Raw genomic sequence first — 16,295 nt, 5'->3', positions numbered from 1 at the left:
GATGAGGGTACGAAGACACAGAGAGGTTGAGGAACTTGCGCAAGGTTGCACAGCCACAGCAACGCAGCCCTGACAAGTAGATGCCAGCATGTCCTGTGAACAGAGCACACCTCAGTCCCGAGTCTCTGCTGCTGTGGGGAGTCTGGAGTCCCCAGCGCTCTGCACACAACTGGGCTTGGCAGCCTTCCCGGGTGCGCCCTGGGTTCACTCACCGTGCAGTTACTAGACTAAGAGCTGGAGAGACAGCGGTGAACACCCACCTGCCTTATGCAGGTCTGTGAAAGGCACTCGAAACGGCCTTTTACTTATGGGAAACTGAGGCACGGAACTACTAAATGAGCTGCCCAAGTCCCCACAGCTGGGCACAACTGGCAGAGCTGGGACTGGAACCCGGGCAGTTTGATTCCTGGCTTCTGTGAACCATTAGCCCCGAGCTGGGAATGCTGGCGGCATCACTCTTGGAGACAGGATGACCTGGGGGGTCCTTTCAGCACTTTGGGTACGTCCCCACTGCCTGGGCCTGTTGTTTCTGATGAGGGCAGCTACTAACTTTATCGGGGACCTTCCATACGTGACAAGACGCTTTCCTTCTGTTCTCCAAATTGTGTCTTTGGCTTTCGGCATTTTTACTATGGTGAGCCTGCCTGCTTATTTTAATATCATGTTTTTGGTTTAACCTGTTTTCCAATTTCCAGGCCAACAGACGTGATTTGTGTGAATAAAGCTTCAATAGACGGCCCCATCCAACATCTCCCTCTCCAAGATGAGGTCTGGAAGAGGGAAACGGTGCATCTATGTTTGCTCTGCACACTGGGGACTCCAAACTCCCTGGGGCTGAGACCAACTCTCCCCCTCCAGCCCTCTCCTGGTTCCTCCACCCCAACCCACCAGTAGCACTCAGGGACCAGACGTAGCCTCCCCAGCCCAGCCACACAGACGGGCTGGCCACCCGCAGAACAGAGGTCCACTAAGCTGGGCTGTGTTATGGATGAGACCGGGGAGGCCACACAGCAGGGAGAATTCAGACAGGGATGGAGGCAGCCAGCAGGACTCCACAGGGGGCTGGGCCTAGAGGGGCAAGGCTCCAGGGCAGGCAAGGAGGCAGTTAAAGGACAAGACCACCTGAGCAGCAGCAGCCACATCAGAAAGCCTCAGGCGCCTGTAATCCCAGCACTTTGGGAGGCCGAGGCAGGTGGGTCATTTGAAGTCAGGAGTTCCAAAGCAGCCCGGGCAAAATGGTGAAATAGTCTCTACTAAAAATACAATACTGAACTGGGTGTGGTAATACCCACCTGTAGTCCCAGCTACTCAGGAGGCTGAGGCAGGAGAATCGCTTGAACCCAGGAGGTGGAGGTTGTAGTGAGCCGAGATCGTGCCACTGCACTCCAGCCTTGCCAACACAGTGAGACTCCATCTCCAAAAAAAGTCTCCTACAAGCAAACTCTCAGGCCTGGGGGGCCTCAGGCCTTAATACATTCAATATCCCCCATTCATTCAGTATCTATTGTATGCTGGTGTGCTAGACAAACCCCTTACCCGCCAACATAGGAAAAACATGACAGACAAACCTGCCAGCTTGTTGGCTGGAAATCAGTGCTGTGGACGACAACTGAAGCAGGTGCGAGGGGCAGGCCTCACGAGAAGGTGCCATTTACTAAGGTGAGCAGTGAGCTCTCCTTATGAAGGTGGAGTCCCAGTGGAGTGAGGCAAGCCATAGGTGGGCCTGAGTGGGACTGGGACAGCGAGGGTCCTGAGCAGATACCAAGTCACCCAACTCAGTCCTACAGCAACCCCTCAATCCGAGTTAACAGACCCAACTAAGGGAAGGACAGAGGATATGATAATCCACAGCAGACAGGGGCTGGCAAGAAGTGGTCAGATTTGCTCTCCTTCAAGCTGGGCAAAGCTGGAGCAGACAGGTCTGAGGTTGGAAGGGCAGTTGTCTGCCCCAAAACACAGGGCTCCCAGCCCTCTATGACCCCAACCAATGGCAAGTCAAGGCTGAGAGTCCCTTTACTCTGTCACAAGGCCATGGGTAGTCTCAGACAGGGAGTAGAGTCCTTCTCTGAATCGGGTACCCCAGGATGGCCAGAACCAGGGGTGTCCTGGATGCTGGATCCTCGGTCCCTGGCAGTGGTTTACAGGTGCCTAGCATGACTCTTTCCCCATCCAAGCCTCTCTCTCGAGTGTCACGCTGTCTTCCAGGCTGGACTGCAGTAGTGGGCTCATGGGCTCACTGCAGCCTCAAACTCTTGGCTCAAGTGCTGCGCCCACCTCAGCCTCTACTCAACCTCTGAGGAGCTGGGACCACAGGCAGCACACCAGCGCACCCAGGTAGTTTTACTTTACAGACTGTCTGTCACTAGGTTGCCTAGGATGGTCTCAAACTCCTGGCCTCAGAAGCTGTCATAAATGGTAGGGAGCAAACAGGCCAAAGGAAACAGGAGGACTGGGCAATCAGGACAGCTTGGGTGACAGGGCGGCCCAGGAGTGGCCACTGAGTTGATACCTGAGACAAGAGCCAGCTCAGAGAGACTGGGGAGGGATGGGGACAGCTGGAGGGCTGGAGTAGGGGGACGATGCTAAGGCTGTTCAACGTCCACTGGCTGTACCCTGGGGTTGCCACCTCCCTTACGGGTGAGTCACTATCCAGCAAGCTGCCCATCTCAGAGACGAGGCCACATCAACCAAAGCTCATCCCCTCCACGCGTGGCTGTGCCCACTCTCTGCATGTGAGTCACCTTCCTCAGGTGATGCCTGTCGTCCCCCAGGTCTTGGGAACACCCCAAGTCCCCAAACCCTGCTGCAGCACCAGGGCCCAGCCCTCAGCCCGCACCCTTCTGGGTTAGAAAACGCCTTTCTGCTTCTCAATGGAAGCCACTGCCCCAGCTGGGATTCTTCAGGCCACCTCACAATGGGACAGTAGGTCTCAGTAACAAGTCAGCAAGCTTTTTCCATGAAGACAATGACCCTTGCCCCAACCAGGGCCAAGGCAGCTACCCCACCTCTCCTCCATGGCCAGCCATCACCTCCAGATGGACAAGGTGACATGCAGAATTCTGATGACATGGCCTGAATGACAACACACAGGGCCAGAGCTCCCCACAGCGCTTCACAAAGGGAGGCCCAGTCCAGGCAGGTGAGAAAGCCAGCTGACTCTTTATTGCTTTGGGGGCAGGGGGCTCAGGAGCTCTTGGTGGGGCGGGTCCGCTTCCTCTTCACCATCACAGGCTTCTGGCTGCGCAGGATGGCGCTGGCCCTGCGGATGGCTGCCTGGAGGGGGGTTGGGGTGGGGGCAGAGCAAGGCTCAGCTCACACACTCCACAAGCTGTCCCCTAGGCCCATGCTGGGGGTGGGGAGTAGGTTGAAAGCAAGAATCCACCCCTCTCCAGCCCATATGCAACCAGTAGTGGGAGGCCCTTCCCCATAGCACGGGCCACCCCCCTGCCTGACCCCCAAACCCCAACTCACCATGCGCAGGTCGGGGCGGTACTTGTTCTTGCGGATCATGTGTCTGATGCTGCTGAGCGTGGCACGAGCATTCTTGTTGATGGTGGTCCGCACATAGGAGGTGGCAGGCTTCCGCTGGCCTGGTTGGGGGTTAGGGAGGTCCTGGGGTCAGTCCACCTAACCTGCACCTTTAGCGCAACTCGCAGGTGTGGACAGTCTCACACTGAGAAGCTGAGCACCCCGGGCCCATGGCAGGCGCCCGGGCAGGCCAGCAGGTAGCTGTTTCCCCACCTGTCCATTTAACAGAGGCTCACTCATCACAGAGTACTGAGGACACAGCTTGTCACACTCATAGCCCAATTCTGTCCACCACGAAAACACTCCTTTCTCATGCCAGGAAGCTGCTGCTTCAGTTAGGAGCTGATCCAGGTCTGGCCAGAGCCCACGCTCCTGGCAATGGCTATGAACAACTTCCCAGGAATCCCAGGCCCATCCCCACAGCAGTGGTTAAACATCAGCTTGGCTGAGAGACCCAGCCTCACTCAATCCAGTCCCTTCGTCTAGGAAGGGCCACCCATGTATTCGGCAATCCAAGAGGGGAAAGCTTTCAGGACACCCCAAAACGGGGTCCCCAGGTGCCAAGCAATTGCCTGCTCTCTGGACTACGTGTCCCTGAAGCAGGAGGATCACTAGCCAAGACTGCGTTTGCTGCTGCCATTGAATCAATGGACCCTTGGCTCTGAAGCAGTTCCAATCAAGGACCTGAGAAAAACTCACTCTAAAAAAAGAAAACACAACCCTGGCAAGAACACATGTGAAGCTGGACTCCTCGTCAGTCGCCCCCGACTCCCATGAACACTCAGGGACTCCCTCAAAACGGCCTGCACCTGACAGCAGAACGTATGGAGTGGGGTCCTCAAAACCTCTTCTCTAACCTACACAGGCGGAATGGGGGTCAAATGGCTGCGACCAACCCAGCCTGTTCCCTTCTAAGTGTGGCAGCGAGGGCCCCTCCCCTATTGTGCCTCAATTTTCCCACCTGTGGGATGAAGCCATCCATCGCCACCCTGACTCACTTTCAGGATTTCATCTGAAAACATCAACCCCGTGCCTTCACTCTCAACCACCACCGGGGAAGTTCAGGTCCTTTGTTGTTTCTCCACTTTACAGGTGAGGACACAGGCTCAGACGCGCGCGGCTCACAGAGAGTCGGCCGAGAGCGAAACCGGTTCCCAGACCAACACCCTGGCGCCAGGGATGCCCGCCGCAATGGCAGTTATCACTCCTCCTGCCTGACAGTTAAAAAATCACAGCTCCCTGCCCCGGGAAACGGGCCGCTCTCTGGCCCAAACCAGACAAAACTCACCGGATCTCCGCTTAATGACCACCACGACGCCTTTGCCGTCGGCTGCCGGCTCCACGCCCACGGTCTTGCGGTGAATCAGCCCGTTGTAGCGGAAGGAATTGCGGGCCTTCAAGTTATTGGGCTCCTGGGAAGGAGGCGGCACAAGGAATCGTGAAGATGGGACCCGGAGACATGAGAAGGTCCCGCCCGCTGACCCAAAGACAGGGACCCAGGACCCTCCTCCCGCAGGAGCCACGCATCCGGGCCCCACTTACAGTACTGTAGGTCTGCTTATTCCTCTTGATCAGGAAACTGGAGCAGTTCCGCACGACCATCCATTGCAGATGCGCAGACATGGCGGCGGCTGCGGGGAAACGGGCACGTGGAAAGCGTCAGACCCTGAGAACTAAACCGGCGTTGGGCCGGGGGCCCCGCTAGGACAGCAGAGGAAGTCGGCGACTGGGAACGTGGGTGAATGGGAGACCCCTGAGGGCAGACAGCCACCTAGAACTCCGTCGGGCCGGACTAAGTGACCTAAGGCGGCGGGACCGAACTCAGGCAGCCGAGACTAACTTCCGGGAGAGTGAGGGGAAAAGAACTTGAGAATTCACAACGACTTCAGGGGGTGGGGGTGGGGCTGGGGTCCGCCAAGGACCCTTGAGGCGCAAGGGAAGAAGGCAGGCACAGGGCTGCGAGGGAGTGGGCGGCGGGCGCGAGATGGCGGCCACACCAACAAGACGGACCCTCACCTCCTCTCGCAGCGGCGACCCGAGACGGAAAGAAGTTGGAAGGGGGCGGGACGACGCCTTTAATACCGTACACGCATTTCCGCTTCCTCTCTGGGCGGGCGCAACGGGAGTTGTCGGTCCCCACCTCCGAGGCGGCTCGATGATATTCGGCTACTTCCGCCTACCAATCGCTCAACGCTCGGGAATATTCGGAACTCTTCGGTTAGAGAGCCGAGAGCGTGTTCCGAGGACCGTTCGGAAGTTTTCGGAACTCCAGCGCTGGATTTCTGAGTGGCTCCAATTCGAGAGGTCCTGGGACCCACGCCTCATCGTTGTCTCTCCGGTATTGCTCACCCAGCGCTTGTCACTGTGATTGGCATATGATGGGCGCTCAACGAACGTTTGTTCTATGAACGAACTGGTGAATGCGTGAACTATTTAAGCCTAGCCCCGGCACCTTTGGATATTTCCGGTCTTCGTAAGCCCTTGCGGTGATGGCCAATGAAGGCGCCGAGGCCCGCTCGGGCATTTTCGGAACCCTCCGGAAACGCTCTTCGGAGAGGTGTGTCTGTTCGGAAACATTCCGTATTCATTCGGAATCTCTCGGCTAATCTCGGCAGCCCCCATGCAGTTCGCCCTCCCCAGAGTTTTCTTGAAATAAAACTTTTGGACTGTTTAAGCCTGGGGAGAACCTACACGGAAACTTCTCGCAGACTGCCACCCCAGGGGAGCGCGGATGCCCTCTACGGGAGAGTTGTTTGGAGGGAGGGAGATTTGCATGTGGCTGCTGTTGGCTCCCCTTAGGATTCTGTAGATTCGCTAGTCCTCTTCCCTGCCCTCCACCTGTGCCTCCAGCCTGCAGTGTGCCTGTCACACCCCATCAGCTCCCTGGGAGGTTATGATCCGTTGTCAGGGCCACCCTAAAGGGGCAGGAGCCTTGCCTGATATCTCTCTGTGTCCTCGACCTCACCCACGCGGCATGGTGCTGGGGAGGCCTCAGAGACTCCTGCTGAACAAAAGTAACGAGGGTGCCTGTGTCACCTCCCCAGGGTTCCTTAATTTGTGGTTACACCTGGGAACTCCTTGGGGCAGGGGCCTCGTCTGGTCCATAGGACTATCCATAGGACAGTCGGGGTTCGCCCAGCCTTCTCCACGGGTGCGCTCTGGACCTGATGGGTCTCGTCCATCTTTGTTCCCTTGGCTTCATTCGCTGGGCACACAGGAGACTCCAGAAGACACGCTCTGAGTAAAGGAAACTCAGCTTCCGCTGAGCCCCGAGCTTCCCCCCTCTTAGACCATCCCGACTGCTGGTTCTCGAGTCCCAGAGCTCCTTGGCGTCTAAGGGCCTTGTCTGATCTGCACTGTCTAATCTGCACTGGCTTCGGGAGGCGGACACTGAGCAGAAACAACGCCACGCCCGGCTCCAAGTGTCCCACGCTACCACCACTGAAATGCCCTGAGTTTTGACCATGTGTGACCTCCCTGGGTGGCACGGCCCCTGAGGCACCTGGCTACCACCGGCGCAGGCCTCTGAGCAATAATAGCCCCTGCACGGAAACCACGGCCGGGGTCGGTTTGCGCCCAGCCGGGCTCAGGTGACCAGGCGGGAGCTTGGCACACCTGGCGCCGTCCCCTGACCCCGCCCCGGGCCGGGCCGCACCCCGGAACGCTCTCTCTGGACGCCAGCGGCGGCGGTGCAGGGCCATGGCGGCGGTGCCAGCGGTGTGCGCCTCGCAGGGGACCCCGCCGGGTGCACCGTCCGCGCCGGCCGTCGCGCCCGCACCCGCGGCTGGCCTGGGCCGCTGCCGGATGGCGCTGCTGCTGGCCGTGGCGCTGGACGTGGCAGGCATGGCGGCGCTGTTGACTGGCGTGTTCGCGCAGCTGCAGGTGCGCGGCCGCGACTTCGGGGACCTGCTCATCTACTCGGGCGCGCTGCTGGTGTTCCTGAGCCTGCTGGGCTGGATCCTCTGGTACACCGGCAACATCGAGATCTCGCGCCAGGAGCTGGAGCGCGACTACGGCCTGCGGCCCTCGGCGCTCGCCCGCCTGGCGCGCAAGCTCTCCCGCCGCTGGTTTGCCGCCGCCGCGGCTGGCGCCCCGCGCCCGGCCCCGAGAGGCGCCGAGCCGCCTGGCACCCTGCCGCCCCGCAGGCTCCTGCCGCGTGCCTTGTGCCTGCCACGCCGAGGCCGGGCCCGGGGCGGCGGGCGCGGGCAGCGAGTGAGGCCCAGGTGAGGGGCGGGCGGGGCAGTGCGGGGAGACGGAGGGACCGAGGGAGGGACGGGAATGGAGACAGACGGGGGAGCGATGCACAGATGGAGACACAGAGCGGCCATGGGGAAGTAGAGTCCCAGGGCGGGGTGGAGACCGGGACGGGCAGATTCTGGCGGAGAACCGCAGAGACAGCAGGCACCGGTGCAGACGTGGGGAAGGCTGTGAGACCCTGCCGCTGGAGATGGGAAGTGTGGGGGCCGAGTCACACAGGCCCCCCGCCCGGGGAGAGCCACACTTGCCCCAGCCTCCAGGTGCACCAGGTCCCATTTTTTGGTTTTGTTTTGTTTTGTTTTGTTGTCGTTTGGGGTTGTTTTGAGACAGGATCTCTCACTGTCACCCAGGCTGGAGTGCAGTGGTGTGATCTCAGCTCACGGCAGCCTCGACCTCCTAGCCTCAAGCAATCCTCCCACCTCAGCCTCCCAAATAGCTGGGAGTACAGGCGTGCACCACCTTGCCGGCCTAATTTTTGTATTTTTAGAAGAGACAGGGTTTTACCATGTGGGCCAGGCTGGTCTCGAACTCCTGAACTCATGCGATCTGTTCTCCTCAGCCTCCCAAAGTGCTGGGATTACAGACGTGAGCCACCGAGCCCAGCCCAGGCCCCGTTTAATCCTCTCGATGTAACTGGGTCTCCGAGGTCACTACTATTACCATCCCCATTCTGCAGTGGAGGAAACTGAAGCTCAGAAAGGCGCCACTTTTGCCGGGCGTGGTGGCTCACGCCTGTAATCCCAGCACTTTGGGAGGCCGAGGCGGGCGGATCACAAGGTCAGGAGATCAAGACTATCCTGGTGAAACCCCATCTCTACTAAAAATACAAAAAAAACTGGCCGGGCGTGTGAATGGCGTGAACCCAGGAGGCAGAGCTTGCAGTGAGCTGAGATAGCGCCACCGCACTCCAGCCTGGGCGACAGAGCGAGACTCCATCTCAAAAAAAAAAAAAAAAAAAAAAAAAGGCGCCACTTTTGCCCAAGGCCACACAACACGTAGGTGGAGGAGCTGGGATTCTCCTGACCTGTAGTCCTAGGAAAGGAGGAGTAAGAAGGACTAACTGAGGCAGGAGAAGTGAAGCCACAACACATTCACTCCCCTTTCCTCTCTACCTTCTATCTCTTTCCTAATCACACCTTTCCAGCTAGCTGCCTCTGCTCAAAGACCTACTGTGGCTCCCTCTTCACCGAAGCACTCACTGGCCTGTGGACCCCCCCCCCCCATATTTTGGCCCTGTTTCTCCTGCCTCTCTGCACTAATGATGTCTCTCAGTCCACAGATGGCCAGTTGGTCCTTGTTCCTGCTCTTCTCTTTACCAGGAGTGCCCTTGGCTGTCTTCACACCACCCAGAAAACTTCTCACGTGTTTAAGATTTAACTCAATTTCTCTGGCCTTCTCTGGGTGTTCATATTGTCTGAGCGACCTCTCTTGCTGCTTGTATGACCATGTGCTGTGTCTACGTGGTTACTGTCTCTCCCACCTGACAGGGAGTGCCTTGAGGGTAAGACCTAGGTCCCTAGTGTCCTTGGTCCTAGCGTTGCCCAGCAAAAAGTGTGAAATCAGGAAAGGTTGATGGTTGGGTAGGGAGGTGGAAGGATGGATGGATACATAGATGGAAGAATGGATGGCTGGATGGCTGGATGGGTAGATGGACGGGTGGATGGATGGATGGATGAGTTGATTGATGGATGGATGGGTGAATGGATAGATGGGTGGATGGGTAGATTGATGGATGGGTGGGTGGATGAGTTGTTTGATGGATAGATGGGTGAACGGATGGATGGATGGGTGAACAGATAGATGGGTGGGTGGATGGATGGGTGAATGGATAGATGAGTGGGCGCTGGATGGGTGAATGCATGGCTTGGTTGATGCTGAGCTGTGGTTGGATCGATGGCTGGATGGGTTGTTTAATGGGTAGATGTGGGTAGATGGTGGATTGGTGAATGGACCATGAATGGATATGGTTGAGGAGGGAGGCTTGCCTGATAAAGGGACAAGAGCCTTTCCTGATATTTCTCTGTGTCCTCGGCCTCACCCATGCAGCATGGTACTGGGGAGGTCTCAGAGACTCCTACTGAACAAAAGGAATGAGGGTGCCTGTGTCACTTCCCCGGGGCACCTTAACTTGCGGTTACACTTGGGAACTCCTTGGGGCAGGGGCGTCGGCTGGTCCGTAGGACTATCCATAGGACAGTCGGGGTTCGCCTAGCTTGTGCGTGCTCTCTGGATGGATAGGTAGATGATGAATGGGTGGTTGGACAGATGGTTGAGGCTGAGTGATAGGTACACAGATGAGTGGATGAATGCATTTATTGGCACATGGATGGATGGGTGACTGAATCCATCTCTCAAATAGGCGTTTGGTAAAAGAATTAAACTCTACTATCTTAGGACATTTTATGTAGGTAAATAATTAACTTTTTTTTTTTTTGAGATGGAGTTTCACTCTTATTGCCTAGGCTGGAGTGCAATGGCACAATCTCGGCTCACTGCAACCTCTGTCTCCCGAGTTCAAGCAATTCTCTTGCCTCAGCCTCCCAAGTAGCTGGGATTACGGGCATGCGCCACCACACTCGGCTAATTTTGTATTTTTAGTAGAGATGGAGTTTCTCCATGTTGGTCAGGCTGGTCTCGAACTCCTAACCTCAGGTGGTCCACCAGCTTCAGCCACCCAAAGTGCTGGGATTACAGGCATGAACCACCACACCCAGCTAGAATTAACTTTTCTCCTATGCATCCAGAATGCTTCCAGTTATATATTATTCTTTGTGAGATTTGAAGAAGTAGTCACCCCAGTTATACGCTACATGCTGTGGTTCAGTGGAGGAACTGGTGTAAGAAAGCATGAACATCTGTTTGCATAGGTGAAGCGTAAGCTAACATGAAGCTTGACATAAAATGCAAAAGTAAGCACCTGTAGTTACTGTTACTTTTGGAAATCCTGGCTGAGCACAGTGGCTCATGCCTGTAATCCCAGCACTTAGGGAGGCCGAGGTGGGAGAATTGCTTGAACCTGGGAGGCAGAGGCTGCAGGGAGCCAAGATCAAGCCACTGCACTCCAGCCTAAGCAGCAGAGCGAGACCCCATCTCAAAAAAAAAAAAAAAAGAAAAGAAAATCCCTTATGAGGTCGGGCATGGTGGCTCACACCTGTAATTCCAGCACTTTAGGAGGTCGAGGCAGGTGGATCACCTGAGGTCAGAAGTTCGAGACCAACCTGGCAACCATGGCGAAACCCCATCGCTACTAAAAATACAAAAATTAGCCAGGCGTGGTGGTGGACACCTGTAATCCCAGCTACTAGGGAGGCAGAGGTTGCAGTGACCCAAGATCGTGCCACTGCACTCCAGCTTGGGCAACGGAGCGAGACTCCATCTCAAAAAAAAAGAAACGAAAATCCTTTACGTAGCTTAAACATCTAGCACAGCTGCACAGGCCTCCACTCTTGGAGCCTCCACCAAAGACTCAGACCACACTGACTCGAACGTAGGCCCCACTTACAAGGAAAATGGGCCTATTGAAAACCAAAACTCTTGCTTACTGGGGAAAGCGAGCAGCTTCCAGCACATGGAAGACAGAGAATCTGAATTTGAGCAGAGGGACCCACAGGTTCTAGCTCTGGTAGCCCCCACAACCTCTGAGACCACCATGAGTAGCCAGGCAGAGCCACCCCCATCGCTCTGTTGTCCAGGCTGGAGTGCAGTGGTACAATCACAGCTCACTGCAGCCTCGACTTCCTGGGCTCAAGTGATCCTCCCACCTCAGCCTCCCAAGGAGCTGGGACTACAGGTACCAGAGACGGGGTCTTCCTATGTTACCCAGGCTGGTGTCAAACTCCTGGGCTCAAGTGATCCTCCTGCCTGCAGCCAGAATGCTGGGGTGAGGGTCTGAGATGAGGGCCACCATGCCTGGCCTCCCTCTGCCTCTGTCTTCTCTGTGTCTGCCTGTCTCCCTCTCTCTCTCTTTGTCTCTGTGTCTCTGTCTCCCAGGTCTCTTTGTCCCTGTGCTTCTGTCTTTCCCCTCTGCATGTCTGCATCTCCCTCTCTCTTTTGCATCTCCCCGTTTCTGCCTCTCCCTGGCTTGCATTCCCAGTCTGCTACCCATGGATTCCAGTGCGTTAACGGCACACACGCATGCACACACTTAGCAAATGGGGGCATGCAGGGACGAAGGAACAAGTGTGTGGGTCCATGTGAGGGGCAAGGGTGGGTGGACAGGGCTCCCTGCCTCTGCCTCCCAGGCAGAGAGCCCGGAACACAGGGATGCGGGGGGTTCCTGAGCCGTCACTCACTCCACCCTCCCTCCTGCAGACAACCCCTCGGCTCCAGCTGTCAGGACCGGACTGCAGTGTGCAGCTGCCTCTACATCCGTGGCCAGCAGGACGCTCCCTGTCCCCCCTCCCTCCTCACTTGGATAAAAAGCAGATTTGCCTCAGCGCGGCATGTTTGTCTGGGAGAGGGACCCTGCTGGGGTGGGAATGGAGACAAGATGGCTTGCTTCCTTCTAGCACCCAGGTGGGCCTGGCCACACCTGAGGTGAGGCTGCCCCTGCCCTGGGGAGACCGGGAGCCCTGGGGATATAGGAGCCCAGCCTTATACTGGCCCCTTCTCAGAGGGGACCAGGGAGGGGCCTGGGGGATAAGGATCTCAGCCCAGACCCCTCCACTCTACCCCGACATCGCTGTGTGAGTTTGGGTTCTCTGAGAAGCAGACACGGAGACAAATTGGACTTGCAAGATATTTATTGGGGAAACACTTTTGAAGGGTAGCTTGGTGCAGGGAGAGGGAGGGAGGGATGGGTAGGACGAGTGTTAGACTGTAGCGCACCTCCAGGAAAATTGCCACTGGCCACTGGGGAGTTGGGAGCTGAAGTCATCGTCCATGAGGGAGGCCCTTGCCCTTTGAGAAGGCGCCTGTGCCCGGAACCCCCACCCCTTGCCTCGCCATGCTGTTACTGGTGGAGAGCAGCCCATGGTAATCTAGGTGTATCCGGGGTGGCGGCGGAGGGGGGGGGATACTGTCGGTCGCTGGCACTCCATGGAGGAGACTGAGGGGCACGTTTCCATGGCTATGGCATGCTCCTGCCCCTGCCCAGTCCAGGCACCCCTCAGACCCCGCCACCCCCACATATCCCCAACTCCCTCATTTCAGACCCGCACTCCAGCACTCGTACACCTCTACCCCCTCAGTCCAGGGCTCCCATGATCACAGCCCAGGACACCCCCATGAGCGCAGATCCCCCTCAGCTCAGATCCTCCCCACTTACCTCCCAGATCTCTCTCATTCCAGGGTCCCCCTCAGCTCACACCCCCATGGCCACAGCCTGGGGCCCCCTCAGCTTCCATCCCCAAACCCCCTCCAGCCCCCACCTGTTACCCTCGCCTCTGTGTGGGCCATGCCCCCTGCTCCCCACAGCTCTCAGAGACGAGAACACGCATCCGTCCGCCATATCTGTATTGAGCAGTCCCCCGGGGACGCCCCTAATCCTCGTCTTCCTCGCCCTCCGTCTCCTCACCCTCTTCTGTCCCTTCCCCCTCGGTGGCCCCCTCCGCATCCTTGGACTCTTTGGACAGGGCGACCGGCGCGCTGCCCGCAGACGGCGTCTTCTTGGTCCCTCGGTGCTTGGAGAGCAGCGAGACTGACTTGGACAGGTCGCACTGACCCGCCAGGAAACCAGGCATGTGCAGCACGTCCCGGCGCTTGGCCCACCTGCAGGGAGCGGACGGCTCAGCCCCTGCCCGCGGCCGGACCCTCCCCTTGGGGGTGCAGGCGCCCGCCCCATCCCAGGCCCACTCGCCAGAACAAGCAGATGCTGCAGCTCAGGAGGAGGAGGCCGCCGCACGCCCAGCCCAGCGCCCACATGTGCTTCCTCCGCATGTTTTCTGGACAAGGGAGACAGGGTTCAGACCCGGGGCTCCCGGCCACCACACCCATGCCCCAAGGACCTGGGACCAGGAGCCCTCACCGTCTGGACGCTGGTGGTAGCAGACCCCATCACGGTAGCAGCACCGGAGGCGCAGGCAGAGGTTGGGGCTCTCGATGGCCGCCTGGCCCCCGCAGCTCTCCCGGTCCCATATGTCACCCTCACAGCCTGGGGACCAACCGCCAGTGGCTTCATCACCAGCTCCTCCTCCTTCAGACCCAGGGGTCCAGGCTCCAGCCTCTCTCTCTCCTGGGCCAGAACCAGGTCCTTCCTCTCCCTCAGACCCAGGAGTCAGGCCCCCAGCCCCCTCCTCCCTCAGACCAGGGGTCCAGGCCCCAGCCCTCTCTCTCAGACCCAGGGTCCAGGCCCCAGCCCTCCTCCCCTCCAGGCCAGGAGTCCCAGGCCCAGTCCCTCCCCTCCCCTCAGACCCAGGTCCAGGCCCCAGTCCCTCACTCCTCAGACCCAGGGGTCCGGGGCCACAGCCCTCCTCCTCGGGCAGGGTCCCGGGCCCCCAGCCCCTATTCCCTCCGGGCCGAGTCCCAGGCCCCCAGTCCCTCCTCCCTCAGGCCAGGTCAGGCCCCCAGTCCCTCCTCCCTCAGGCAGGGGTCCCAGGCTTGTCCCTCTCCCTCGGGCAGGGGGTGGAGCCCCAGTCTCCTCCTCCGGGCCAGGGGTCCCAGGCCCCCAGTCCTCCTCCTGGGCCCAGGAGGTCCCAGGCCCAGCCCTCCTCCTCAGGCCAGGGTCCAGACTGGCCTCTCCTCCCAGGCCCAGGAGTCCAGGCCCAGCCCTCCTCCCTCAGGCAGAGTCGGAGCTTCCCAGCCTCCTCCCTCGGGCCAGGAATTCCAGGCCTTCCTCTCCCTCAGGCAGAGTCCAGGACCAGAGTCCTCCTCCCTCGGGCCGAGGGGTCCCAGGCCCCCAGTCCCTCCTCCCTCCAGGCCACGGGGAGTCCAGACCCCCAGTCCTCTCCTCAGGCCGGGGTCCCAGGCTGATCCCTCCTCCCACTCAGAACCCAGGGTCCCGGGCCACAGTCCCTCCTCCTCAGACCCGGGGTCCAGACCCCAGTCCTCTCCCTCCCAGGCCAGAGTCAGGCCCAGCCCTCCTCCTCAGACCCCAGGGGTCCAGGCCACGGTCCTCCTCCCACTCCCAGGCCAGGAGTGCAGGCCCAGCCTCCTCCTCGGGCAGGGTCCCGGAGCCCCCAGCCTCCTCCTCAGGCCAGGAGTCCAGGCCAGCCTCCTCCTCAGGCCAGGTCAGGACCAGGTCCTCCTCCACCAGACCCAGGAGTTTCAGGCCCAGCCCTCTCCTCGGGCCAGGAGTCCCAGGTCAGTCCCTCCTCCTCAGGCAGGAGTCCAGGACTGATCCTCTCCTCCCAGGCCAGGAGTTCAGGCCTAGCCCTCCTCCTCGGGCAGGAGTCCAGCCCCTCCTCCCTCAGATTCAGGGGTCTGATCTGGGCGACCCAGTATTTCAGCCGCTGCTCACTCCATGGATAGAAGAATCCCTGGATTCCATTTCCGTCTGTGAGAGAAAGGGCAGTGTTAGGGCTGTGCAGGGCCGGGCGCCCCTCCTCTGCTCCCCGGCCTCACCGGCCCCTCACCTGCCGAGCCCTGCAGGAGCAGAAGCAGGCCCAGCGCTGGGATCCCAGAGCCCAACATGTCGCCTCCCCAGACCCCTGGGGTCGCTGTGGGAAGAGGCCTTACGGGACATCACCCCAGTAACCGGCCGCGCCCGCCTGCCCGCCAGGCCCCAGGATTCTGAGTTCTGTTGCTAGGGAGTCCCCGCGGCAACGGGAATGAAGGGGGGTGGGGGGGCTTCACACCAGCCTGGCCATGCCTGGTCTAGGGTGTTGATTCTTTAGGTACCTGGTGGGGGGGGGCGCGTCTCAGGTTTAGAAGAACCTCCTTGGCAACTTAGGGCGGGGATGAGAAGTCTGGGAGGGCGCGGGGGGTCTGGGGTGTGTCTCCACATCACCCAGGGTGCCCTGAGGGGTGGGGAACTGGGAGGTCTTGCGAGGGAATTCCTTTCCTTAGGAAAGTGATACCTGAGAAGGTGGATTCGGGTGGCCCGAAGGCTCAGGAAACCCCGTTGCTAGGGAGTGTTTTGCCTTAGCAACCAGGGGAAGTGGGGCTGGGAGACACAGAGGCCTCACTGAGCCCCATTGTTGGGGAAGGTCCCCCCCCCACCACCCCGGCAACAAGGAGACCTTGGAAGGAGATGAGACAATGGGGGCCGGAGCCTAAGTCCAGAGGACCCCGAGAGGCTTTTCGTCTCAGGCACGCCAGGCCTGCTGTCTAGGGAATGTTTAGCAGGGAAGGCCATAGGGCCGGGCGCGGTGGCTCATGCCTGTAACCCCAGCATTTTGGGAGGCCGAGGCAGGAGGATCACCTTAGGTCAGGAGTTCGAGACCAGCCAGGCCAACATGGGGAAACCCCGTCCCTACCAAAAATACAAAAATTAGCTGAGCGTGGTAGTTACTTGCCTATAATCCCAGCTGCTTGGGTGACTGAGGCAGGAGAATTGCTTGAACCCAGGAGGTGGAGGTTGCAGTGAGTCGAGATCGTGCTACTGCACTCAGCCTGGGTGAAGGAGTGAGACT

General features: G+C 59.0%; 3 protein-coding genes across 3 annotated transcripts; 1 reads left to right on the top strand and 2 right to left on the bottom strand.

Moving 5' to 3' along the window:
- Positions 1-3,136: 3,136 nt before the first annotated feature.
- Positions 3,137-5,643, bottom strand: RPL28 (ribosomal protein L28). The gene is made up of 5 exons (XM_003916132.4): positions 5,545-5,643; positions 5,071-5,159; positions 4,817-4,940; positions 3,472-3,590; positions 3,137-3,273 (listed from the first exon to the last, which is right to left on the bottom strand). The coding sequence occupies exons 2-5, from the start codon at positions 5,149-5,151 to the stop codon at positions 3,184-3,186; spliced, it is 414 nt and encodes a 137-aa protein (XP_003916181.1). The 5' UTR covers positions 5,152-5,159; positions 5,545-5,643; the 3' UTR covers positions 3,137-3,183.
- Positions 5,644-6,982: 1,339 nt separating this feature from the next.
- On the top strand, positions 6,983-13,179 carry TMEM238 (transmembrane protein 238). The gene is made up of 2 exons (XM_003916129.5): positions 6,983-7,751; positions 12,097-13,179. Exons 1-2 carry the CDS (start codon positions 7,228-7,230, stop codon positions 12,323-12,325), a joined length of 753 nt encoding a protein of 250 aa, XP_003916178.2. The 5' UTR covers positions 6,983-7,227; the 3' UTR covers positions 12,326-13,179.
- Positions 13,180-13,222: 43 nt separating this feature from the next.
- TMEM190 (transmembrane protein 190) lies at positions 13,223-15,876 on the bottom strand. Its single transcript, XM_003916128.5, has 5 exons — positions 15,297-15,876; positions 15,182-15,217; positions 13,751-13,876; positions 13,583-13,667; positions 13,223-13,494 (listed from the first exon to the last, which is right to left on the bottom strand). The coding sequence occupies exons 1-5, from the start codon at positions 15,352-15,354 to the stop codon at positions 13,266-13,268; spliced, it is 534 nt and encodes a 177-aa protein (XP_003916177.1). The 5' UTR covers positions 15,355-15,876; the 3' UTR covers positions 13,223-13,265.
- Between the last annotated feature and the right edge of the window lie 419 nt (positions 15,877-16,295).

Source organism: Papio anubis, chromosome 20 (assembly GCF_008728515.1).
Source record: "Papio anubis isolate 15944 chromosome 20, Panubis1.0, whole genome shotgun sequence".
Taxonomy (NCBI): domain Eukaryota; kingdom Metazoa; phylum Chordata; class Mammalia; order Primates; family Cercopithecidae; genus Papio; species Papio anubis.
Note: the sequence above shows the minus strand (reverse complement) of the source record. Positions and strands in the feature narration are given on the sequence as shown.